Consider the following 27,291-nt stretch of genomic DNA (forward strand, 5'->3'; position numbering starts at 1 on the left):
TGACGAGACGGTGGACTGGGCTGACGAGACGGTGGGCTGGGCTGACGAGACGGTGGACTGGGCTGACGAGACGGTGGGCTGGGCTGACGAGACGGTGGGCTGGGCTGACGAGACGGTGGACTGGGCTGACGAGACGGTGGACTGGGCTGACGAGACGGTGGACTGGGCTGACGAGACGGTGGGCTGGGCTGACGAGACGGTGGACTGGGCAGTCAGATGAAACAGAGTAAACAGGCATTTTGAACGTCGTCGTAGATTTAGCCGTTGATGACTTGCGGAATAGACACCGGCTGGAATGCGGTTTTAACCAATCAGGATTAGACCCACCCATTGTGTAACAGTTATATTAGCATAGCTTTTAAAAACAATTTGAGTATTTTTATTGGAGGAGAATTATAGCCTTACCAATTTTGATAATCATTCTGCAACTTGATGAAAAAATAACTAGGCATAGCAATGTGTCCTTTTTTGTACTGCGTTCTTCCTGCCAATTGTCGTCCCCCCCCCCCCGCACAATTCGTCTGAGGCCTTTCCTTCCCGTGGGAGAGACGTTTCTCAGATTCCCATTTGAACTGGTTTCAGCTATTTTCTCTGCTACTGTATTTAAAACCTTACTACGCCCTCATGACCCCCCCCCCCCCCCCCTCCCCCCCCCCCCCCCCCCCCCCGCCCACATCCTACATTCATGACCCCCCCCCCCCCCCCCCCTCCCCCCCCCCCCGCCCACTCAGGCTCAAGACTGTAACCATTCAGTTGCATTTTGCAACCCTTTGACTAGGCTGTGCGAGTAAATTTCAATTGGGTCGCATTGCTGTGAGCTGCACATTCTACATTGTCATATAACATGTTCAAATCCAATTGCTGACAAAACCCAGCTGTCATGTTGTCACAGTTGACGAGAGGAGGTTCTCCGCTTTCTGTAGGTATACTTTGTATTTTTCAACTCCTCCAAATAGCAGCTATTTTACAACCAAGATATTTGATATGGCTTTGAGATTCTTAGCACACACAATGGTTATGCACATTGGCCATTCCGATTGCAGAGGCCTCATTGGACAGCAATGAACAAGCCTCCAAAAACATGCCAGCTGTCTCTATACAAGAAGAATCGTCTGTTCTACATTATGTATTTCTATGAACCTTCAGAAGAATCATTTGTTCTACATTATATATTTCTATGAACCTTCAGAAGAATCGTCTGTTCTACATTATATATTTCTATGAACCTTCAGAAGAATCATTTGTTCTACATTATGTATTTCTCTGAACCTTCAGAAGAATCGTCTGTTCTACATTATATATTTCTATGAACCTTCAGAAGAATCATCTGTTCTACATTTATATATTTCTATGTGAAACTCCCGGGCCAACTTTTATTTTTAAAAAAATATTCCGACCACGTTTGTGTCATTTGAGCTCATTTTATTACTTCCTGATGTAGTTGTAAGCAGCTCATGTTGTTTGTCTCACTGTAATGACGGAACACACCAAGCAGTCATTTCCTGTGATGTGTTGTTACTACGAGGCACGCAGGACAAGATTCTCCAGTAACTTTACTCGTACTGATTCACAGACAAACCTACACGTTCCTCCTTTTGTTTAAAAGTTTTTCAACACCATGCATTGTGTCTCCTTAGGGGAAAGCCCCCACCCAAAAGAACTATCCGGTTTCTGTTTTGACTGTTTCACCTACACAGGTCAGTTAGCATAATGCCTAATTTATATATTTATATATATATAATATTTTAATATTTTTTAATTTAAAATTAAATACTTAAAAAAAAAAAACGGCCATGTATGTGTCCTCCATATTCTAATCTAAGCCTTTTATGAGACAGCTATTACGCACATTTGTCCAACAACAGTTAGTATGAACTGAGATGCCGTGTAGCAGACAGTTTGTATAGCCTACTACTCGGAACGCCGAACTAGTCGACGAACACCGACGTCTTACTCCAAATGAACTGAGAGACAAAATCACCAACGATGGTACGCAACCGAACGAGAGGAGATGTCTGATTATCCAGGGTTGTTTTTGATTTGAACTGTTGTTTGAAAGTATTACATAACATCAGTCCCAGCAGTTAAGACCACTTTTGACACACACACGTGTTTTACTCTCCTTGTGAGGCCTTCACCTCCAGACACACACACACACACACACACACACACATGTTTTACTATCTTTGTGGGGACCAAACAATTGATTCCTATTCAAAATCCCTTTTTTTTTTTTTTTTTTACCCTTATTGTAAACTTAAAATTGCCTTTTTTTCTTTTCTTGTAAGGACTGGAGAAATGTCCTTTTACTTGTTTTACTATCCTTGTGAGGCCTTCACTTCCAACCACACAGACGCATCACTCTGATAGAGAGAGAGGGAGAGAGAGCGTGCTTGGCTCAATGCAGCAGGGTGTGAATGAGGTTGTGAAACCGAAAGTGTTATGATATGAAGTGTCGGTACTATCTGCCCTGCAGTTGGCTTTAGCTCCCGCATCTCACTAACTGTGAGGCTTCAATGTGTGTTCAGAGGGAGACGTGGTGGTGGTGGTGGTGGGGGGGGGGGGCTACAGATTACACAGCAGCATGTTAGTCTGGCCAACAGCAGAATATGTTAGTCTTGGTTTTGTTTAACACTCTGTCTATCTCTCATGGCTCTCTCCCTTCATCGCTGTTACCGTCTCTCTCTAGGTCTCTGTTTCTCTCTCTGTTCTCTGTGTGTCTCTCTCTCTCTCTCTCTCTCTCTCTCTCTCTCTCTCTGTCTCTCTCTCTGTCTCTGTCTCTGTCTCTGTCTCTGTCTCTGTCTCTGTCTCTGTTCTCTGTCTCTGTTCTCTGTCTCTGTTCTCTGTCTCTGTTCTCTGTCTCTGTCTCTGTCTCTGTCTCTGTCTCTGTCTCTGTCTCTCTCTCTCTCTCTCTCTCTGTGTGTCTCTGTTCTCTGTGTGTCTCTGTTCTCTGTGTGTCTCTGTTCTCTGTGTGTCTCTGTTCTCTGTGTGTCTCTGTTCTCTGTGTGTCTCTGTTCTCTGTGTGTCTCTGTTCTCTGTGTGTCTCTGTTCTCTGTGTGTCTCTGTTCTCTGTGTGTCTCTGTTCTCTGTGTGTCTCTCTCGCTCTGTTCTCTGTGTGTCTCTCTCGCTCTGTTCTCTCTGTGTGTGTGTGTCTCTCTCTCTCTCTCGCTCTGTTCTCTGTGTGTGTGTGTCTCTCTCTCTCTCTCGCTCTGTTCTCTGTGTGTGTGTGTCTCTCTCTCTCTCGCTCTGTTCTCTGTGTGTGTGTGTGAGCAGTACTAATTCAAACTTTATTAGTCACCTGCGCTGAATACAACAAGTTGTATACCTTACCGTGAAATGCTTACTGACAAGGCCTTAACCAACAGTGCAGTTCAATAAGAGTTAAGATGTTATTGTGTTACTTTTTCTGAAAATACTGAGGTAATATACGTGGGGGTACCGGTACCGAGGTTATATACGGGGGGGTACTGGTACCGAGGTTATATACGGGGGGGTACTGGTACCGAGGTTATATACGGGGGGGTACTGGTACCGAGGTTATATACGGGGGGGGTACTGGTACCGAGGTTATATACGGGGGGGGTACTGGTACCGAGTTTATATACGGGGGGGGTACTGGTACCGAGTTTATATACGGGGGGGGTACTGGTACCGAGTTTATATACGGGGGGGGTACTGGTACCGAGTTTATATACGGGGGGGGTACTGGTACCGAGTTTATATACGGGGGGGGTACTGGTACCGAGTTTATATACGGGGGGGTACTGGTACCGAGGTAATATACACAGGGGGGTACTGGTACCGAGGTAATATACGTGGGGGTACCGGTACCGAGTTGATTTGCAGGGGGGTACTGGTACCGAGTTGATTTGCAGGGGGGCACTGGTACCGAGTTGATTTGCAGGGGGGTACTGGTACCGAGTTGATTTGCAGGGGGCACGGGTTAGTCGAGGTAATTTGTACATGTAGTGACTGCATAGAAAATAGAGTAGCAGCGGTGTAAAAAATAAATGGGGGGTGTCAATGTAAATAGTCCGGTGGCCATTTGATTCATTGTGCAGCAGTCTAATGGCTTGGGGGTGGAAGATGTTAAGGAGCCTTTTGGTCCTAGACTTGGTGCTCCGGTGCCGCTTGCCATGCGGTAGCAGAGAGAACAGTCCATGACTTGAGTGACTGGAGTCTCTGACAATTTTTTGGGCCTTCCTCTGACACAGTCTAGTATATAGGTCCTGGATGGCAGGAAGGTTGGCCCCAGTGATGTACTGGGCCGTATGCACTACCCTCTGTAGTGCCTTACGGTCAGATGCCGAGCAGTTGCCATACCAGGCGGTGATGCAACAGGTCAGGATGCTCTCGATGGTGCATAACTTTCTTTAGGATCTGGGGACCCATGCCAAATATTTTCAGTCTCCTGAGGGGGAAAAGGTATTGTGCCCTCTTAACGACTGATTGGACTATGATAGTTTGTTGGTGATGTGGACACCAAGGAACTTGAAACTCTCGACCCGCTCTACTACAGCCCCGTCGATGTTAATGGGGGCCTGTTCGGCCCGCCTTTTCCTGTAGTCCAGGATCAGCTCCTTTGTCTTGATCACGTTGAGGGAGAGGTTGCTGTCCTGGCATCACACGGCCAGGTCTCTGACGTCCTCCCTATAGGCTGTCTCATCGTTGTCGGTGACCAGGCCTACCACTGTTGTGTCGTCAGCAAACTTAATGATGGTGTTGGAGTCGTGCCTGGCCATGCAGTTGTGTGTGAACAGGGAGTACAGGAGGGGGGACTGAGCATGCACCCCTGAGGGGCCCCAGTGTTGAGGATCAGCGTGGCAGATGGGTTGTTGCCCTTTTAGTCCCAGGGTCCTTAGCTTAGTGATGAGCTTTGAGGGCACTATGGTGTTGAACACTGAGCTGTAGTCAATGAACAGCATTCTGACATAGGTGTTCCTTTTGTCCAGGTGGGAAAGAGCAGTGTGGAGTGCGATTGCTTTGGTCTGTGGATCTGTTGTGGCGGTATGGAGTGGGTGTAGGGTTTCTGGCATGATGGTGTTGATGTGAGCCATGACCAGCCTTTCAAAGCACTTCATCGCTACTGACGTGAGTGCTACGGGTCGGTAATCCGTTAGGCAGGTTACCTTAGTGTTCTTGGGCACAGGGACTATGGTGGTCTGTTTGTAACATGTAGGTATTAGACTCGGTCAGGGAGAGGTTGAAAATGTCATTGAACACACTGGCCAGTTGGTCAGCGCATGCTCAGAGTACACGTCCTGGTAATCCATCTGGCCCTGTGGCTTTGTGAATGTTGACCTGTTTTTTAAGGTCTTGTTCACATCGGCTACGGAGAACGTCATCATACAGTCGTCCGGAACAATTGGTGCTCTCATGCATGCTTCAGTGTTGCTTGCCTCGAAGCGAGCAATAATATTTCTCAAGCCCTGCCACATGGGGGCGGCAGGTAGCCTAGTGGTTAGAGCGTTGGGCTAGTAACTGAAAGGTTGCTGGATCGAATCCCCAAGCTGACAAGGTAAAATTCTGAACCTAATTCTACTTTGACGTTAAGGGTTATTGTGTAAAGGCCAGTGACACAAATTCTCAGTTTAAAATCTTTGACACAATCTTTGTGTTCGTCTTAGTTCTGCCGATGCACAGAGAAGCCAGCTCTATTTTATCCGCGTCGTCGCCCAGCCACGTCTCGGTGAAACATTAGATATTACAGATTTTAAAGACCCGTTGGTAGGATAGTCTTAATTGTAGATCGTCCTGTTTGTTTTCCGTTGTCTGCATGTTGGCCAATAATACGGAGGGAAGTGGTGGTTTACCCCCCCCCCTCCCCTTTTCCTCAGTCTTTTCTTCACGCTGATGACAGGGATTTGGGCCTTGTCTTGACAAAACAGTATATCCTTTGTGTCGTACTCATTGACTCATTGATTGTAGTCCACCTGTTGCCAATTCTATTGTTTGGACATGATTTCGAAACACGCCTCTGTACATAAGGTCCCCCAGTTGACAGTGTATGTCAGAGTAGAAACTATACCATGAAGTTACAGGAACTGCCCGTAGTTCTCAGAGATAATTATGTTGAGGGGTGTGTGTGTGGGCACACAAACAAACAAACAAACAAAAGTATGTGGACAACCCTTCAAATTAGTGGATTCGGTTATTTCAGCCACACTCATTGCTGACAAGTGTATAAAATCGAGCACACAGCCATGCAATCTCCATAGACAAATATGTAGAATGTCCTTACTGAAGAGCTCAGTGACTTTCAACGTGGCACCGTCATAGGATGCCACCTTTCCAACAAGTCAGTTTGTCAATTTTCTGCCCTGCTAGAGCTGCCCCGGTCAACTGTAAGTGCTGTTATTGTGAAGTGGAAACGTTTAGCAGCAACAGCGGCTCAGCCGCGAAGGTGTAGTCCACACAAGCTCACAGAACGGGACCGCCGACTGCTGAAGCGTGTAAGAATGGTCTGTCCTCGGTTGCAACACTCACTACAGAGTTCCAAACTGCCTCTGGAAGCAACTACAGCACAAGTACTGTTCTTCAGGAGCTTCATTAAACTGGTTTCCATGGTCGAGCAGCCGCGCACGAGCCTAAGATCACCATGCGCAATGGCAAGCGTCGGCTGGAGTGGTGTCAGGCTCGCTGCCATTGGACTCTGGAGCAGTGAACACGGGTTCTCTGGAGTGATGATTCCATTTTCACCATCTGGCGGTCCGGTGGACAAATCTGGATTTGGCAGGTGCCAGGAGAACGCTACCTGCCCCCAAGGCATCGTGCCTACTGTAAAGTTTGGTGGAGGAGGAATAATGGTCTTGGACTGTTTCATGGTTGGGGCCCCTTAGTTCCAGTGAAGGGAAATCTTAACGCTACAGCATACAATGACATTTCAATTTTGTGGCAACAGTTTGAGGAAGGCCCTTTCCTGTTTCAGCATGAATATGTAGTTGTGGTGATCAGGGCCAGATCTACATATGGCATCGCTCTCGGCCTGTCTGTTTTGATCCCTGTCTGGCATCGCCCTCGGCCTGTCTGTTTTGATCCCTGTCTGGCATCGCCCTCGACCTGTCTGTTTTGATCCCTGTCTGGCATCGCCCTCGGCCTGTCTGTTTTGATCCCTGCCTGGCATCGCCCTCGGCCTGTCTGTTTTGATCCCTGTCTGGCATCGCCCTCGGCCTGTCTGTTTTGATCCCTGTCTGGCATCGCCCTCGGCCTGTCTGTTTTGATCCCTGTCTGGCATCGCCCTCGGCCTGTCTGTTTTGATCCCTGTCTGGCATCGCCCTCGGCCTGTCTGTTTTGATCCCTGTCTGGCATCGCCCTCGGCCTGTCTGTTTTGATCCCTGTCTGGCATCGCCCTCGGCCTGTCTGTTTTGATCCCTGTCTGGCATCGCCCTCGGCCTGTCTGTTTTGATCCCTGCCTGGCATCGCCCTCGGCCTGTCTGTTTTGATCCCTGCCTGGCATCGCCCTCGGCCTGTCTGTTTTGATCCCTGTCTGGCATCGCCCTCGGCCTGTCTGTTTTGATCCCTGTCTGGCATCGCCCTCGGCCTGTCTGTTTTGATCCCTGTCTGGCATCGCCCTCGGCCTGTCTGTTTTGATCCCTGCCTGGCATCGCCCTCGGCCTGTCTGTTTTGATCCCTGCCTGGCATCGCCCTCGGCCTGTCTGTTTTGATCCCTGCCTGGCATCGCCCTCGGCCTGTCTGTTTTGATCCCTGCCTGGCATCGCCCTCGGCCTGTCTGTTTTGATCCCTGTCTGGCATCGCCCTCGGCCTGTCTGTTTTGATCCCTGTCTGGCATCGCCCTCGGCCTGTCTGTTTTGATCCCTGTCTGGCATCGCCCTCGGCCTGTCTGTTTTGATCCCTGTCTGGCATCGCCCTCGGCCTGTCTGTTTTGATCCCTGTCTGGCATCGCCCTCGGCCTGTCTGTTTTGATCCCTGTCTGGCATCGCCCTCGGCCTGTCTGTTTTGATCCCTGTCTGGCATCGCCCTCGGCCTGTCTGTTTTGATCCCTGCCTGGCGTCCCAAATGACAACTTGTTCTATATCCAGTGCACTACTTTTGACCAGGGCCCATAGAGCTCTGTAAAGGAAAGAGGGCGGCATTTGTAACTTCTCTCCTCCCTGGTGCTGCCGCTACATGTGTGGATTACTGGCCATGTGTTCAAGTATAGTGTGCGCTTTTCTCTCTCTGTCTCTCTCTTTCTGCGTGTCGGTCCGGTCTGCGTGTCGGTCCGGTCTGCGTGTCGGTCCGGTCTGCGTGTCGGTCCGGGTCTGCGTGTCGGTCCGGGTCTGCGTGTCGGTCCGGGTCTGCGTGTCGGTCCGGGTCTGCGTGTCGGTCCGGGTCTGCGTGTCGGTCCGGGTCTGCGTGTCGGTCCGGGTCTGCGTGTCGGTCCGGGTCTGCGTGTCGGTCCGGTCTGCGTGTCGGTCCGGTCTGCGTGTCGGTCCGGTCTATGTGGGGCTGCAGCATTCATTGTTGTCCCTCCTCCCTTTCCCACTCCAACCTCCACCCCCTCCCCCCCCTCCACTCGTCTTCTCTCCTTCCTCTTCTCTATCCTCTCAGTAATCAGGCTTTTGCTCTTGCCGCCATCCTACCACTCTACAGGGGGTCTGACGGGGAGTGTTTGTGACAGAGACCTACCCCATTTTGCCTCTGACAGCCAGCGCAGGATAAAAGAGCCCGCATGCCCTTTCAGCAGCATACAGACTTTTGTTACCCACGTGACATTGCTGTTTAGTCTAATGCAGTGTCATTCAGCGTATTAGTGTCACTCCGCTGTGTAGAGGATTAGAACTTTGGTCCTATACAATCTAAATGTCTAATTCTGTTAATCATCATTCTTGTGGATTGGTCCTCCCCTTTTTTTCTAACGATTTTGTTTTCGACTGTTTAAAAAATAATCTTGCCTGAGATCTGAAGATTTGGGTCCCGAGGTATTGGCTTTACCTCACTGGGCTAGCAGTCTTTTTTTTAGCATGCAGGAGACCCGGGTTCAAATCCTAGTCTGTCACAAGGACCCATGAGCACCAACATGTAAAAGGACCCATGAGCACCAACATGTGAAGTTCATAGGAGTATGTCTAATGAAAATCTGAGTATTATTATTATTTGAAATTAAGGTATGTATACATATTTTAAACCATTTTCCATCCACAAAATGATGAGTAAGCAAAGGCTTTGATTTCTGGACTAACATGTAGAAAAAGGGGTCTTTTGGAAAAAAATCTGCCTGAGTGTTAAATCAGTTATCAAATTTCTACTGGAATTTCTGCAATTGAATTGGCTACAAGAGGAAATCACAGTGGTCACAAAAACACCAGTCTCAACGTCAACAGTGAAGAGGCGACTCCTGGATGCTGGCCTTCTCGGCAGAGTTGCAAGCCATATCTCAGACTGGCTAATAAAAAGAAAAGATTTAAGATGGAAAACTGAACACAAACACTGGAGAGAGGAACTCTGCCTAGAAGGCCAGCATCCCGGAGTCGCCTCTTCACTGTTGACGTTGAGACTGGTGTTTTGCGGGTACTATTTTTAATGAAGCTGTCAGTTGAGTACTTGTGAGGCGTCTGTTTCTCAAACTAGACACTCTAATGTACTTGTCCTCTTGCTCAGTTGTGCACCGGGGCCTCCCTCTCCTCTTTCTATTCTGGTTAGAGACAGTTTGCGCTGTTCTGTGAAGGGAGTAGTACCCAGCGTTGTACGAGATCATCAGTTAATTGTAAATTTCTCGCAAATCAAATCAAATTTTTATTTGTCACATACACATGGTTAGCAGATGTTAATGCGAGTGTAGTGAAATGCTTGTGCTTCTAGTTCCGACAATGCAGTAATAACCAACAAGTAATCTAACCTAACAATTCCACAACTACTACCTTATACACACAAGTGTAAAGGGATAAAGAATATGTACATAAAGATATATGAATGAGTGATGGTACAGAACGGCATAGGCAAGATGCAGTAGATGGTATAGAGTACAGTATATACATATGAGATGAGTAATGTAGGGTATGTAAACATTATATTAAATGGCATTGTTTAAAGTGGCTAGTGGTACATTTTTACATAATTTCCATCAATTCCCATTATTAAAGTGGCTGGAGTTGAGTCAGTATGTTGGCAGCGGCCACTAAATGTTAGTGGTGGCTGTTTAACAGTCTGATGGCCTTGAGATAGAAGCTGTTTTTCAGTCTCTCGGTCCCTGCTTTGATGCACCTGTACTGACCTCGCCTTCTGGATGATAGCGGGGTGAACAGGCAGTGGCTCGGGTGGTTGTTGTCCTTAATGATCTTTATGGCCTTCCTGTGACATCGGGTGGTGTAGGTGTCCTGGAGGGCAGGTAGTTTGCCCCCGGTGATGCGTTGTGCAGACCTCACTACCCTCTGGAGAACCTTACGGTTGTGGGCGGAGCAGTTGCCGTACCAGGCGGTGATACAGCCCGACAGGATGCTCTCGATTGTGCATCTGTAGAAGTTTGTGAGTGCTTTTGGTGACAAGCCGAATTTCTTCAGCCTCCTGAGGTTGAAGAGGCGCTGCTGCGCCTTCTTCACCACGCTGTCTGTGTGGGTGGACCAATTCAATTTGTCCGTGATGTGTACACCGAGGAACTTGGAATAGCCTTCATTTCTCAGAACAAGAATAGACTGATGCGTTTCAGAAGAAAGGTCTTTGTTTCTGGCCATTTTGAGCCTGTAACCCACAAATGCTGATGCTCCAGATACTCAACTAGTCTAAAGAAGGCCAGTTTTATTGCTTCTTTAAAATCAGAACAACAGTTTTCAACTGTGCTAATATAATTGCAAAAGGGTTTTCTAATGATCAATTAGCCTTTTAAAATGATCAACTTGGATTAGCTAACACAACGTGCCATTGGAACACAGGAGTGATGGTTGCTGATAATGGACCTCTGTACACCTATGTAGATATTCCATGAAGACTCTGCCGTTTCCAGCTACAATAGTAATTTACAACGTTAACCATGTCTACACTGTATTTCTGATCAATTTGATGTTATTTTAATGTGCAGATTGTGATCAAAAATAAGGACATTTCTAAGTGACCCCAAACGTTTGAACGGTGGTGTAACTGTAAGAAATCTAAGATGTCAAACTATATTCAGCTATGCATGTGGTTTGCTAACCTGCTAGCTAAGTGGCTAGATGTCAGCTATGCATTTGGTTTGCTAACCTGCTAGCTAAGTGGCTAGATGTCAGCTATGCATTTGGTTTGCTAACCTGCTAGCTAAGTGGCTAGATGTCAGCTATGCATTTGGTTTGCTAACCTGCTAGCTAAGTGGCTAGATGTCAGCTATGCATTTGGTTTGCTAACCTGCTAGCTAAGTGGCTAGATGTCAGCTATGCATTTGGTTTGCTAACCTGCTAGCTAAGAGGCTAGATGTCAGCTATGCATGTGGTTTGCTAAGCTGCTAGCTAAGTGGCTAGATGTTGGCTAACCTGCTAGCTAAGTGGCTAGATGTCAGCTATGCATGTGGTTTGCTAACCTGCTAGCTAAGTGGCTAGATGTCAGCTATGCATTTGGTTTACTAACCTGCTAGCTAAGTGGCTAGGTGTCAGCTATGCATGTGGTTTTCTAACCTGCTAGCTAAGTGGCTAGATGTCGGCTATGCATTTGGTTTGCTAACCTGCTAGCTAAGTGGCTAGATGTCAGCTATGCATTTGGTTTGCTAACCTGCTAGATGTCAGTTTTGCATGTGGTTTGCTAACCTGCAAGCTAAGTGACTAGGTGTCAGTTTTGCATGTGGTTTCCTAACCTGCTAGCTAAGTGGCTAGGTGTCAGCTATGCATTTGGTTTGCTAGATCAAGCTTCATTGTTTCAACAGAGACATTCCATCCCCTCCTGGATCAAGATCCCCGTTGCCTAAATTATTTTTCTTTTTTTTATATTAAAAATACTAGTGCACCTTGTGTGCACATTGGATAATACCATATGCCTCGGTTTGATATTGAAACTCTGGATACTGCCCAACCCTACTCAGTGTAGCCTAGTGATGGGTTGTTCACAAATGGACGGCTCTTTTGAACACATCTTTAAAGGGGAACGGAATCGCATTGGTGAAAGAGCCGTTCAATTGGCTCCCTAATTTGCATACTGGTTAGGCTACTTTGGCCGCGATCTGCAGATAAACGATCAATCAAGATGTTGACAGAGCCTCATTCTGTTGAAGATGTAGAATCCTCATTGCAGTAACAATAGGTTGTGGAGAGAGAGCCTCATTCTGCTGGGCCACATATGACAAAAGAAAACAGATTGAAGAGTATGAAAGCTAATGTCGTGATACTTATGTGGTAGTATTAAAGATATTGCTTCACTGTAGGCCTACTGTTTGTTTAGTGTCAACGATGGAGTAGCCAACGGCTGCTTTCTGTTTAGTTTAACACCTGCTTCATTCATTAATCATACCTGTTGGTCTATTCATGGTCGCCTGACTTTGTGCACCCACACTTTTTATACAATCTACGTGGGGTCTGGGGGGTCCTCCCCCTGAAAAGTGTAGCTGTTTTTTTTTTTTTTACAATTTTCCTGCTATTCTATGTTTTGTTTCTCAACGGGGAAACCATGTTTACTTGCCACAATAAATTTAATTAAGAGTAGACTCGTTTTTTAAAAGTTTTTTTTTAACGATACCAAAGCTACACACACACACGTATGCCATGTCTTGAAATATGCAGACAGACGAATCAAAAGTAAATTCACATTCTTCTGACAGCCTACTTTCTAACTCCACCCATAAATGTTGGACTTTATAACATTCCCAGAAGGCATAGATTGAGTAATTGTTAGTTTTACACTTAAGACATGACTCTGCTGTGGGCTGTAGAATTTGGGAATTGTATCTCTTGTATAATGAATTCTATACATTAGTTTATGCTGGATTAAGCTTAGATTTTCATTAACTGTAATTTCGTTATGTTTTAACATTCCCTCCATCTTATGCCAATATCAGTTATTTTTAAGTCTTGGTTCCAATAGTTTATAGTTATGTCTAAGAGTTTGTCAGTTGGATAGGCTCCCTGCAAGGTTTTGTATATCTTACCCATCATATGAACATCATTTTCTGACTCAAATAGGATTCCTTCAAGATTGCTCTGATGTTCAAAAGATATCAAATCAAAATTTCGTAATATTAAACTTAAGTTGCATGTATTTGAAAATATCTACATTAGTCATTTCAGAACGGCTTTTTAATTCTATCATGGAAGTACATTTATTTCCTATTACCAAGTCATTTACGGTTTCTCCGTCTTTAGTTTTCCATGTGGACCAATATTTATCGGTGATTTCTGAAAAGCTATCCCAAGGATTGTTACTAGGCATGCACGATATATCGGTGAAGATATCGAAATCGGACGATATTAGCTAAAAATGCCAACATCGATATCGGCCCGATGTCTAGTTTAACGTCCGTGTGCAAAACTGATGTCAAAGCTGACGTGCATACCTATATAACGTAGGTACATGACGTAATGACGCCATGTAAAATTTACTATACGTCCAACACAGCATTCCTAACCTAGCCCACAATGTCTGCTGTGTGGATCGAGCAGTCAACAAGTCGAGCAGTCATTAAAAGAGTCAGAACATTTCAGCGAGACAACTCAAAGGAGAAACCCATTAACGCCAAGATAATGGAATTCATTGCCCTCGATAATCAACCGTTCTGTTGTGGGTGATGTTGGCTTTCGCCGACTGGTCGAGCACCGGTACACACTACCAAGTGCGCTATTCTTTCAGATGTTGCCCTACCGGAGTTGCACAGTAATATCGTCACTGCTATTAGCTTCACGACATACTATGGAACGCCGTTTGGGTTTTTGTGTGTCAAAGATACACGTCAAATAACACAGTTCTATTATAGAATGTTGTGTGTTGTGAATTTGCACGTGCAAACCAAGCGCCACCACTACTATCAGTAGCGCTGTGAAAGCTGTACAAAAAAGTCTGCAAACACTGGCCACGAACGATGTGTTTACAATACCGCATTGGTAATAAAGCATTATTTGTTCAACCGCAACTTCTGGGGTAGCTAGATTTAGCTTGGTACCTAGCTAGCACCAATACAACCAGCCTGAAAACAATGACCAGTAGAAACTGCAGTCATTTTCATTATTCTTAGCAATGATTTAGGAATCCTTGTAAGTAATAGCTAGGTAGCCACTTGTTGTTCGCCTATTGAAATTGAACTTCAGTTCATGAAAATAAATAGCTAGCCAGCAACCCTGTTGCCCAAAGCTAACGTTATAAGCAGCCAGCTAGCTTCATTTAGCTAGTGAGGCTCGACCGGACCGGGTTATGTGTTGTGAAGCTAGCCACAATAAGGATTAGGCACAATACTGGAATTTGGGGTTTGCCTTCAAAATAAAAGTACCTATTTGAAAAGAATAATCACCTCCCCAGTCAGCCTATTGTGTGTATTGACAATCATAATGCAAAGTACAGCTTTACCTAAGGATTGGGGATCAATGAAATGGGGTATCAGTCTACTCAATACCCAAGATATTTCTTCCCAACGTCCTCCTCAGAGTTATCGAAACATCCACACAGTATTGTTTTTCCTCAGGGATGGTGTTCAATCCACATACAGTGGGGAGAACAAGTATTTGATACACTGCCGAAGCATGTAGAGGTCTGTAATTTTTATCATAGGTACACTTCAACTGTGAGAGACGGAATCTAAAACAAAAATCCAGAAAATCACATTGTATGATTTTTAAGTAATTAATTTGCATTTTATTTAAAATTCTTATTTACAATGACGGGCCTACACCGGCCAAACCCGGACAACGCTGGGCCAATTATGCACCGCCCTATGGGACTCCCAATCACGGCCGGATGTGATACACCCTGGATTCGAACCAGAGACTGTAGTGACTCCTCTTGCACCAAGATGCAGTGCCTTAGACCGCCGTGTGTTAACTATGTAACCGTAGTAGAATGCTTAAAAAGCAGCTAAAATATTTAATATTATTTATCGGTATCAGTTTTTTTGGAAAATATTGAATATCGGCCCAAACATTGTTAGTGATATTGGTTCTTGTATAATCTTTCACTTTTTTCCATATAGTTAGTGTTCAGGTGAAAACGATGATCCCATATTGTCACTTATATCCACTTCAATCAGTGTAGATGTTAAAGAAGGATTTCTAAGCTTTGAGACAATAGGGACATGGATTGTGTATGTGTCCCATTCAGAGGGTGAATGGGCAAGACAAAAGATTTAAGTGCCTTTTTTGAACAGCGTACGGTAGTAGGTGCCAGGCGCAGAGGTTTGTGTCAAGAACTGCAACACTGCTGGGTTTTCAGTTTGCCGTGCGTATCAAGAATGGTCCACCACCCAAAAGGACATCCAGCCAACTTGACACAACTATGGGGAAGCATTGGAGTCAACATGGGCCAGCATCCCTGTGGAACGCTTTCCATATTAGGAAAGTGTTCTTAATGTTTTCTCGCAAGTAAAAGTCTTGGGTGAGGAAGTTGATCATCTGGAAGCTTAAAACCACCGTTGACTTTATTCAATCAGTTTTTTAAAAACTTTTTAATAATGTCTTCGGTGGGGTAATTGGTTTAATTAATTAAGAGATTTAATTAATTATCGAGAATAAAAAATAACTTTTGCAGCCATGAAGAGGTTTATTCTACCTGTAAGATTTATGGGAATATTGTTCCATTTGATTAGATCTGCTTTCATATTGTGAAGTAATGGAATGAAGTTATATTTTATTTGTTTGTCACTTATTAACCATCCTAAGTATTTATGTTTTGTGGTCCACTTAATTTATGATCAACAGCAGTCTTTCATTTCATAATTTTTCCATGTACATTTTTATATCCTGAGATTTTAATATATTCTGGGTGTTCCACAAAAAATTTGCATGTGAAAATCATAACTGGCACGCAGATGGGTAGATATGGTAAGAATGGAGAAGGTTTCCGATCCCCTGGTGAAGCCAGTTTACCGGCAACTTCAGGAGTTTAAAGGCAGAATCTCCGAAGGCCAGCAGCAGCTGGAGGAGAAGGAGTCAGGAAGAGGTTTTTCTCTTCTGGTTAGGCTATATTGATCTCTGGCTCCCTCTTGTGTCATTTGTGTGGCATAATTATTTAATCACGGTGTGCTTAAAGCATCAGACAAGCACAGTAGCATATATATATATATATATATTAGTTCATTTTATTAACACAGAGGGTGTCTATATAGGGGGAAAAACAATCGATTCGTCAAAAGAACAGACTGATCTCGGGTGACCAAGATTTTTTTTTGTTGTTGCCGGGGACAGCCCTAGTACATGTCTACCTCCATTTCCTGGTGCTCATCCACTCAGTACTTGTGTGTGTGTGTGTGTATATAGATAGCAAAGTTATTGTTCTTCTGTGTTATTTCTCCTGTTATTTTTCTCTTTGCTTTGTTGGGAAAGGACCGTCACTGTTAGTCTGTTTACGAAGCGACAAACTTGAATTCATATTTTTTCCAGTCATTTTGAATTGTAAATATGACAACTGATTTTTACCGATCTGGGAGGTGAAGTCGAATTGAATAATGTTGATGTGTATTTTGGATCAGAATGTACCAGAGGCCAAAACTAGAGCTCGTTCCAGAAACTCCTTGGCTGGCTACTTTTTCTATTTGGCTCGCCACTCTGTATGTACGGAACACACTGTGTAGTATTATTGACATCCTTACCGTTGTTGTTGTAGGTCCATGATGACTGTGCTGGGCCGTAGCTAGTCACGCGGTGGGAGGGAGGGCGGCCAGGATGGCGGCCGCACCACCAGCACAATGCACCATGGCCAAACCTGGGACAGACCGAGATGGAGCCATGGGCACGAAGAAGGTATGCTATACAGTTCCTTTATAGACTATTTATAAACCCATCAACTTTTCCCACATTTTGTTGTGTTACAGCCTGAATTTAAAATGGATTAAATTGAGAGAGAAAAGTCAATGGCCTAAAACACACTGCCCCATAATGTCAAAGTGGAGTTATGTCTCTCTAAATTTTTATTATTAATATTCTTAACAATAATAGTCTTTAACACCATGTTTGAATGACTTCCTCATCTCTGTACTCCACACATACAACTATCTGTAAGGTCCCTCAGTCGAGCAGTGAATTTCAAACGCAGATTCAACCACAAAGTCCAGGGAGGTTTTCCAATGCCTCGCAAAGAAGTGCACAGATTGGTAGATGGGTAAAACGTTTAAAAAGCAGACACTGAATATCCCTTTGAGCCTGGGTGAAGTTATAAATTACACTTTGGATGGTGTATCAATACACCCAGTCACTACAAAGATACAGGCGTCCTTCCTGACTCAGTTGCCGGAGAGGAAGGAAACCGCTCAGGGATTTCACCATGATACCAATGATGACTTTAAAACAGCTACAGAGTTTAATGGTTGTGATAGGAGAACAATGAGTATGGATCAACAACATTATACTTACTCCACAATACTAACCTAATTGACAGTGTTAAGAAGGAAGCCTGTACAGAATAAAAAATATTGTCCTGCTGAAATGTGAATTAATCAGACTGACCCAGATTTTCCTCTGGGATTTTGCCTGTGCTTAGCGCCGTTCCGTTTCTTTTTCATCCTGAAAAACTCCCCAGTCCTTAACGATTACAAGCATACCCATAACATGATGCCGCCACCACTACGCTTGAAAATATGGAGAGTGGTACTGTGTTGTATTGGGTTTTCCCCCGAACATAACACTTTGTATTCAGGACAAAAGGTGAATTTGCTTTGCCATATTTTTTTTGCAGTAGTACTTTATTGCCTTATTGCAAAGTACTGTGGAGTTTTTCATGATGAAAAAAAAAACGGGATGGAGCTAAGCAAGGAAAAATCCTAGAGGAAAACCTGAGTCAGTCTGAGATGATGAATTTACCTTTTAGCAGGACAATAACCTAAAACGCAAGGCCATATCTACACTGGAGTTACATACCAAGAAGACGGTGAATGTTCCTGACTGGCCAAGTTACAGTTTTGACTTAAATCCGCTTAAATCTACGGCAAGACCTGAAAAAATGGTTGTCTAGCAATGATCAACAACCAATTTGACAGAGATTGAAGTAAGTTTTAAAGAACAATGGGCAAATATTGCACAATCCAGGTGTGGAAAACCTATTCGAGACTTGCCCAGAAAGATTCACAACTGTAATCGCTGCCAAAGGTGATTCTCAACGTGTATTGACTCAGGAGGTGTTCATGTATGAAGTGCACTTGTTCCTTAGGTACTTTTCCCCTTGTCCCTTTTCCCCCCCCCCCCCCCCCTGGCCTCTACCACCCTAGGCACTTCTCCTTTTCTGAATGGGCGTAGGTTCTGAATAGGACACGTGTAAATAATTTAAAAGTTCACATTACAATAAGTCCAAACATTTTTATTGGCCTTAACTCTTAATTGTTTCTTTTTCCTTTTCTCCAGAACAAAGATAAGATTTCCCCGTTCACCAAGACTCTGAAGCTGGACCGGAGTAAGTTGTTGGGGGTTAAGGAAGGAAAACCACCCAAGTCTTCCATGAAACGCAAACTGTCCTTCACCATGAGCCCACCTTGCAACGAGGAGAGACACTCGGACACAGGTACGACCCACGAGCTACTCACCTGGTTGCTACGTAACTGTGTGTGAGAAGACGATGGGATATCGTTATTATTTTCCATAAATATCCCATTGTGCCGTTTTCATGAATAGTGTATATATAATTAAGCGTTAAGGCCAGAGGGGTGTGGTATATGGCCAGTATACCACGGCTAGGGGCTGTTCTTATGCATGACTCAACGCGGTTACAGCCCTTAGTCGTGGTATATTGGCCATATACCACATTCCCACACAGGTTATCGTATATACAGGTTATCCTATGTACGGGTAGTATGTACAGGTTATCCTATGTACGGGTAGTATGTACAGGTTATCCTATGTACGGGTAGTATGTACAGGTTATCCTATGTACGGGTAGTATGTACAGGTTATCCTATGTACGGGTAGTATGTACAGGTTATCCTATGTACGGGTAGTATGTACGGGTTATCCTATGTACGGGTAGTATGTACAGGTTATCCTATGTACGGGTAGTATGTACAGGTTATCCTATGTGCGGGTAGTATGTACAGGTTATCGTATATACATGTTATCCTATGTACGGGTAGTATGTACAGGTTATCGTATATACATGTTATCCTATGTACGGGTAGTATGTACAGGTTATCCTATGTACGGGTAGTATGTACAGGTTATCCTATGTACGGGTAGTATGTACAGGTTATCCTATGTACGGGTAGTATGTACAGGTTATCCTATGTACGGGTAGTATGTACAGGTTATCCTATGTACGGGTAGTATGTACAGGTTATCCTATGTACGGGTAGTATGTACAGGTTATCCTATGTACGGGTAGTATGTACAGGTTATCCTATGTACGGGTAGTATGTACAGGTTATCCTATGTACGGGTAGTATGTACAGGTTATCCTATGTACGGGTAGTATGTACAGGTTATCCTATGTACGGGTAGTATGTACAGGTTATCCTATGTACGGGTAGTATGTACAGGTTATCCTATGTACGGGTAGTATGTACAGGTTATCCTATGTACGGGTAGTATGTACAGGTTATCCTATGTACGGGTAGTATGTACAGGTTATCCTATGTACGGGTAGTATGTACAGGTTATCCTATGTACGGGTAGTATGTACAGGTTATCCTATGTACGGGTAGTATGTACAGGTTATCCTATGTACGGGTAGTATGTACAGGTTATCCTATGTACGGGTAGTATGTACAGGTTATCCTATGTACGGGTAGTATGTACAGGTTATCCTATGTACGGGTAGTATGTACAGGTTATCCTATGTACGGGTAGTATGTACAGGTTATCCTATGTACGGGTAGTATGTACAGGTTATCCTATGTACGGGTAGTATGTACAGGTTATCCTATGTACGGGTAGTATGTACAGGTTATCCTATGTACGGGTAGTATGTACAGGTTATCCTATGTACGGGTAGTATGTACAGGTTATCCTATGTACGGGTAGTATGTACAGGTTATCCTATGTACGGGTAGTATGTACAGGTTATCCTATGTACGGGTAGTATGTACAGGTTATCCTATGTACGGGTAGTATGTACAGGTTATCCTACAGTTCATTTGGAACGTGTTCAGACTTATTCTAAAATGGATTAAATAGTTTTGTTCACTCATCTATCTACACACAACAGCCCTTATGACATCACAATACCCCTTAATGACATCACAATACCCCATAATGACAAAAAAAACATATCACATTTTACATAAGTATTCAGACCCTTTTCTCAGTACTTTGTTGAAGCACCTTTGGCAGCGATTACAGCGTTGAGTCTTCTTGGGTATTACTCTACAAGCTTGGCACACCTGTATTTGGGGAGTTTCTCCCATTCTCCTCTGCAGATCCTCTCAAGCTCTGTCATGTTGAGAGAGATGTTAGATCGGGTTAAATTCGGCGCAGGTGTTCCTTCTAAAAAAAATCCCGACACTGATCAAATTTCACGTCTACTGAGCACAAACTGGAACATTTTGTAAAAATCTACTCAACTTCTTCCAGTGCACGTTTTACTGTGAACACTGAGGCTGTACCCGCTTTACGTTAGTTTTACTGTAAACACTGAGGCTGTACCCACTTAGTTAGTTTTACTGTGAACACTGAGGCTGTACCCGCTTTACGTTAGTTTTACTGTGAACACTGAGGCTGTACCCGCTTTACGTTAGTTTTACTGTAAACACTGAGGCTGTACCCACTTTAAGTTACAGTTTTAAGTGGCCAAGTAGCCTACTGTGGCTATTTGATCATAATGTAGGACTACCAGTGTGGCCTACCATCACATTTTAACATGGAAATAGCTGTTCTATCATTTAATGTACAATGTACAGCCGCAGCCAATGTGTGGGTGTTCAATGTAGACCTACATTCCATGAGACTTTCGAGAGAAAAAAAACATGCAGGACTTGACATTAACCTGTTTATCCACTTGTCCTTTAGACAAGGAGGGGACTGAAAAGGTTGTGTTTGATGCAGGAAACCACTTTATAAAACGCAGTATTGTTCCCATACCGTTATTACAGGGAATCAGACAAATTATGCTACTTTCTGCCCATTGGCTACTTAGCTTATTCAAGCCTGTCTCAAAATACAACACTGACTAGCAAAGGATATGAACAAGATGTGCACACTTGGCTACATGCAACTCTTGCTTTGATCTCAAAACGAGCTCAATGAAAGCCTCCCATTTGCCATTCAAGTGCATAGGTTATAGTCAACGGTATACATGTCAGAGGCCGTACGTCTGTGAGCTGAAGCGCAGCGAGACAATGTTATAAAATGTCACAATCAGGTGTCTACATGATAAATGGCTAAAAAGCAACAAATTTGAAGTTTTTTTTTGGGGGAACGGCCTAGTCAAAATCCAGACCTAACCCCAACTGAGGTGTTGTGGCAGGACTTGAAACGAACAGTTCATGCTTTAAAACCCACAAATGTTGCTGAGTTAAAGCAGTTCTGCATGGAAGAGTGGGCCAAAATTCCTCCACAGCGACGTGAGAGACTGATCAACATTTACAGGAAGTGTTTGGTTGGAGTCATTACAGCTAAAGGTGGAACAACCACTTATTCAGTGTAAAAGGGGAGCAATTACTTTTTTCACACAGGGGCATTTGGTGTTACATAACTTTGTTTATGAAATAAGTATTGTAATTGTTATTTGTTCACTCAGGTGTCCTTTATCTAATAGGTTTTAGTTGAAGATCTGATTAACATTCAGTATCAAAAATATGCAAAAGTTGAGAAAAGGGGCAAATATTATTTCAAGCGACTGTAGGAGCTGCCGAATGTCATTTTTTTGTGTGAGTTTGGACATTTTACAAGCGAATTTGAACGAGAGACACCGCTTTGACGGATTTTTGTATGAAGGAAGAACCGTAATGGAGAGGGGGGAAAAATGCACGGAAATCAAGATGGTTACAGCTATACAAATAACTCATCCGATGGGGCTTTTGACTTCTCAAACATGGCAGAAAGCTAACACAGTATGATGCCCCGCGGCACCTTATTAATTCAGCCACTGTAGGGAGAAGAACTGTGTGATGCTTGGCTTGGGTTCTTTTTGTTGTGCCCAGCCAATGCACATGTACAAACGGACTAGTCAAAGCAAAGAAACGTTGTCTTCAAGACATGTCACTTGCCTGTTCGGCCGGCCACATTCTACCAAATAGTTTAGTTACTGGCCCATCGCTCTTAACCGCTCGGCTACCTGCTGCCCCGTCCCTACTCTTAACCGCTAGGCTACCTGCTGCCCCGTCCCTACTCTTAACCGCTAGGCTACCAGCTGCCCCGTCCCTACTCTTAACCGCTAGGCTACCAGCTGCCCCGTCCCTACTCTTAACCGCTAGGCTACCAGCTGCCCCGTCCCTACTCTTAACCGCTAGGCTACCTGCTGCCCCGTCCCTGATCTTAACCGCTAGGCTACCTGCTGCCCCGTCCCTACTCTTAACCGCTAGGCTACCTGCTGCCCCGTCCCTACTCTTAACCGCTGGGCTACCTGCTGCCCCATCCCTACTCTTAACCGCTGGGCTACCTGCTGCCCCGTCCCTACTCTTAACCGCTGGGCTACCTGCTGCCCCGTCCCTACTCTTAACCGCTAGGCTACCTGCTGCCCCGTCCCTACTCTTAACCGCTAGGCTACCTGCTGCCCCGTCCCTACTCTTAACCGCTAGGCTTCCTGCTGCCCCGTCCCTACTCTTAACCGCTGGGCTACCTGCTGCCCCATCCCTACTCTTAACCGCTGGGCTACCTGCTGCCCCATCCCTACTCTTAACCGCTAGGCTACCTGCTGCCCCGTCCCTACTCTTAACCACTAGGCTACCTGCTGCCCCGTCCCTGATCTTAACCGCTAGGCTACCTGCTGCCCCGTCCCTACTCTTAACCGCTAGGCTACCTGCTGCCCCGTCCCTGATCTTAACCGCTAGGCTACCAGCTGCCCCATCCCTACTCTTAACCGCTAGGCTACCTGCTGCCCCATCCCTACTCTTAACCGCTAGGCTACCTGCTGCCCCATCCCTACTCTTAACCGCTAGGCTACCTGCTGCCCCATCCCTACTCTTAACCGCTAGGCTACCTGCTGCCCCGTCCCTACTCTTAACCGCTAGGCTACCAGCTGCCCCATCCCTACTCTTAACCGCTAGGCTACCTGCTGCCCCATCCCTACTCTTAACCGCTAGGCTACCTGCTGCCCCGTCCCTACTCTTAACCGCTAGGCTACCTGCTGCCCCATCCCTACTCTTAACCGCTAGGCTACCTGCTGCCCCGTCCCTACTCTTAACCGCTAGGCTACCTGCTGCCCCGTCCCTACTCTTAACCGCTAGGCTACCTGCTGCCCCGTCCCTACTCTTAACCGCTAGGCTACCTGCTGCCCCGTCCCTACTCTTAACCGCTAGGCTACCTGCTGCCCCGTCCCTACTCTTAACCGCTGGGCTACCAGCTGCCCCGTCCCTACTCTTAACCGCTAGGCTACCTAATGAACATTGCGTCCTAATGTCCTGGTACGCAGTCCAGAGTGCATAAGAGACGAGAGTTGAGTACCAGGCCATTAGGACCCGACGGTTGTTAGTCCGGACTGCTTAAATAGACGATAGCTAACGGCCGCCGGGTCCTAATGGCCTGGTACTCAGCACTAACGGCCGCCGGGTCCTAATGGCCTGGTACTCAGCACTAACGACCGTCGGGTCCTAATGGCCTGGTACTCAGCACTAACGGCCGCCGGGTCCTAATGGCCTGGTACTCAGCACTAACGGCCGCCGGGTCCTAACGGCCGCCGGGTCCTAACGGCCGCCGGGTCCTAACGGCCGCCGGGTCCTAATGGGCGGAATATCACGTGTAGGTCAGCAAGAGGCTGCCGGGCCCCTCGGCGGAGGGGAGAGTGTTGATGGTTGCTGTTTATTTGGTTGCTGTTTTGATGGATCCCAGCTGCTTTTATTAAACCCATGCTATAAAACAGGAGTAGTCTACCTGGCATGACCACTTGATAAATAAAAACTTTTCTCGACTTTCTCAAATCAATCAATAGCCTATAGTCGCATCATGCAGCCCATTTGGGGCGGCAGCAGGTAGTCTAGTGGTTAGAGCGTTGGGCGAGCCCACTCGCTCCGGAATGGGGAAAAATGTATATTTTATTTAGCTAAATTCAAATATATTCTTCTTATTGTAAAATCATATCAAATAATGGCTTGGGGCTTATCTAGTCTGCTAAATGAACAAGCCTACAGTCTATATCATAGTCAGATAACATACAGTATCTAGTCTGATAAATGAACAAGTCTACAGTCTATATCATAGCCAGATAACATACAGTATCTAGTCTGATAAATGAACAAGTCTACAGCCTATATCATAGCCAGATAACATACAGTATCTAGTCTGATAAATGAACAAGTCTACAGCCTATATCATAGCCAGATAACATACAGTATCTAGTCTGATAAATGAACAAGTCTACAGTCTATAGCATGGATCATAGCCAGATAACATACAGTATCTAGTCTGATAAATGAACAAGTCTACAGTCTATATCATAGCCAGATAACATACAGTATCTAGTCTGATAAATGAACAAGTCTACAGTCTATATCATAGCCAGATAACATACAGTATCTAGTCTGATAAATGAACAAGTCTACAGTCTATATCATAGCCAGATAACATACAGTATCTAGTCTGCTAAATGAACAAGCCTACAGTCTATAGCATGGATCATAGCCAGATAACATACAGTATCTAGTCTGATAAATGAACAAGCCTACAGTCTATATCATAGCCAGATAACATACAGTATCTAGTCTGATAAATGAACAAGTCTACAGTCTATATCATAGCCAGATAACATACAGTATCTAGTCTGATAATTGAACAAGCCTACAGTCTATATCATAGCCAGATAACATACAGCATCTAGTCTGATAAATGAACAAGTCTACAGTCTATATCATAGCCAGATAACATACAGTATCTAGTCTGATAAATGAACAAGCCTACAGTCTATATCATAGCCAGATAACATACAGTATCTAGTCTGCTAAATGAACAAGCCTACAGTCTATATCATAGCCAGATAACATACAGTATCTAGTCTGATAAATGAACAAGTCTACAGTCTATATCATAGCCAGATAACATACAGTATCTAGTCTGATAAATGAACAAGTCTACAGTCTATATCATAGCCAGATAACATACAGTATCTAGTCTGATAAATGAACAAGTCTACAGTCTATATCATAGCCAGATAACATACAGTATCTAGTCTGATAAATGAACAAGTCTACAGTCTATATCATAGTCAGATAACATACAGTATCTAGTCTGATAAATGAACAAGTCTACAGTCTATATCATAGCCAGATAACATACAGTATCTAGTCTGATAAATGAACAAGTCTACAGTCTATATCATAGTCAGATAACATACAGTATCTAGTCTGATAAATGAACAAGTCTACAGTCTATATCATAGCCAGATAACATACAGTATCTAGTCTGATAAATGAACAAGTCTACAGTCTATATCATAGATAACATACAGTATCTAGTCTGCTAAATGAACAAGTCTACAGTCTATATCATAGCCAGATAACATACAGTATCTAGTCTGATAAATGAACAAGTCTACAGTCTATATCATAGCCAGATAACATACAGTATCTAGTCTGATAAATGAACAAGTCTACAGTCTATATCATAGTCAGATAACATACAGTATCTAGTCTGATAAATGAACAAGTCTACAGTCTATATCATAGCCAGATAACATACAGTATCTAGTCTGATAAATGAACAAGTCTACAGTCTATATCATAGCCAGATAACATACAGTATCTAGTCTGATAAATGAACAAGTCTACAGTCTATATCATAGCCAGATAACATACAGTATCTAGTCTGATAAATGAACAAGTCTACAGTCTATATCATAGCCAGATAACATACAGTATCTAGTCTGATAAATGAACAAGTCTACAGTCTATATCATAGTCAGATAACATACAGTATCTAGTCTGATAAATGAACAAGTCTACAGTCTATATCATAGCCAGATAACATACAGTATCTAGTCTGATAAATGAACAAGTCTACAGTCTATATCATAGATAACATATTCCGACTCATATTCTGTTCTTCTGAAAAAACGTTTTTTTCGTATCATGTTTCTTTAGACCTGACCTAAATAAATTAATTGATTTTTTTTTTTGTGATGGTTTATACTTTATAAAAAATATGTATATGATCCATATCAGAGTGGACAGACACTAACCGACTAACAGCACGTCATGGCCGCCGCAGCCCTTCTCGTCACTGTTTGTGTGATGAGACTAACAGCACGTCATGGCCGCCGCAGCCCTTCTCGTCACTGTTTGTGTGATGAGACTGACAGCACGTCATGGCCGCCGCAGCCCTTCTCGTCACTGTTTGTGTGATGAGACTAACAGCACGTCATGGCCGCCGCAGCCCTTCTCGTCACTGTTTGTGTGATGAGACTAACAGCACGTCATGGCCGCCGCAGCCCTTCTCGTCACTGTTTGTGTGATGAGACTAACAGCACGTCATGGCCGCCGCAGCCCTTCTCGTCACTGTTTGTGTGATGAGACTAACAGCACGTCATGGCCGCCGCAGCCCTTCTCGTCACTGTTTGTGTGATGAGACTAACAGCACGTCATGGCCGCCGCAGCCCTTCTCGTCACTGTTTGTGTGATGAGACTAGCAGCCCGTCATGGCCGCCGCAGCCCTTCTCGTCACTGTTTGTGTGATGAGACTAACAGCACGTCATGGCCGCCGCAGCCCTTCTCGTCACTGTTTGTGTGATGAGACTGACAGCACGTCATGGCCGCCGCAGCCCTTCTCGTCACTGTTTGTGTGATGAGACTGACAGCACGTCATGGCCGCCGCAGCCCTTCTCGTCACTGTTTGTGTGATGAGACTAACAGCACGTCATGGCCGCCGCAGCCCTTCTCGTCACTGTTTGTGTGATGAGACTGACAGCACGTCATGGCCGCCGCAGCCCTTCTCGTCACTGTTTGTGTGATGAGACTGACAGCACGTCATGGCCGCCGCAGCCCTTCTCGTCACTGTTTGTGTGATGAGACTGACAGCACGTCATGGCCGCCGCAGCCCTTCTCGTCACTGTTTGTGTGATGAGACTAACAGCACGTCATGGCCGCCGCAGCCCTTCTCGTCACTGTTTGTGTGATGAGACTGACAGCACGTC

At 44.8% G+C, this 27,291-nt stretch overlaps 1 protein-coding gene across 1 annotated transcript in view; it reads left to right on the plus strand.

Moving 5' to 3' along the window:
* The window catches only part of LOC120041303 (ankyrin repeat domain-containing protein 12-like), a 63,673-nt gene that overhangs the window by 16,160 nt on the left and 20,222 nt on the right, over window positions 1-27,291 (plus strand). Inside the window, exons 2-3 of the mRNA XM_038986242.1 lie at window positions 16,699-16,835; window positions 18,429-18,585. Of these exons, the coding sequence (XP_038842170.1) occupies window positions 16,758-16,835; window positions 18,429-18,585 (235 nt within the window). The 5' untranslated portion in view covers window positions 16,699-16,757. The remainder of the gene's footprint in view (window positions 1-16,698; window positions 16,836-18,428; window positions 18,586-27,291) is intronic.

Source organism: Salvelinus namaycush, unplaced genomic scaffold (genome assembly GCF_016432855.1).
Source record: "Salvelinus namaycush isolate Seneca unplaced genomic scaffold, SaNama_1.0 Scaffold433, whole genome shotgun sequence".
In the NCBI taxonomy this organism is placed as follows: Eukaryota; Metazoa; Chordata; class Actinopteri; order Salmoniformes; family Salmonidae; genus Salvelinus; species Salvelinus namaycush.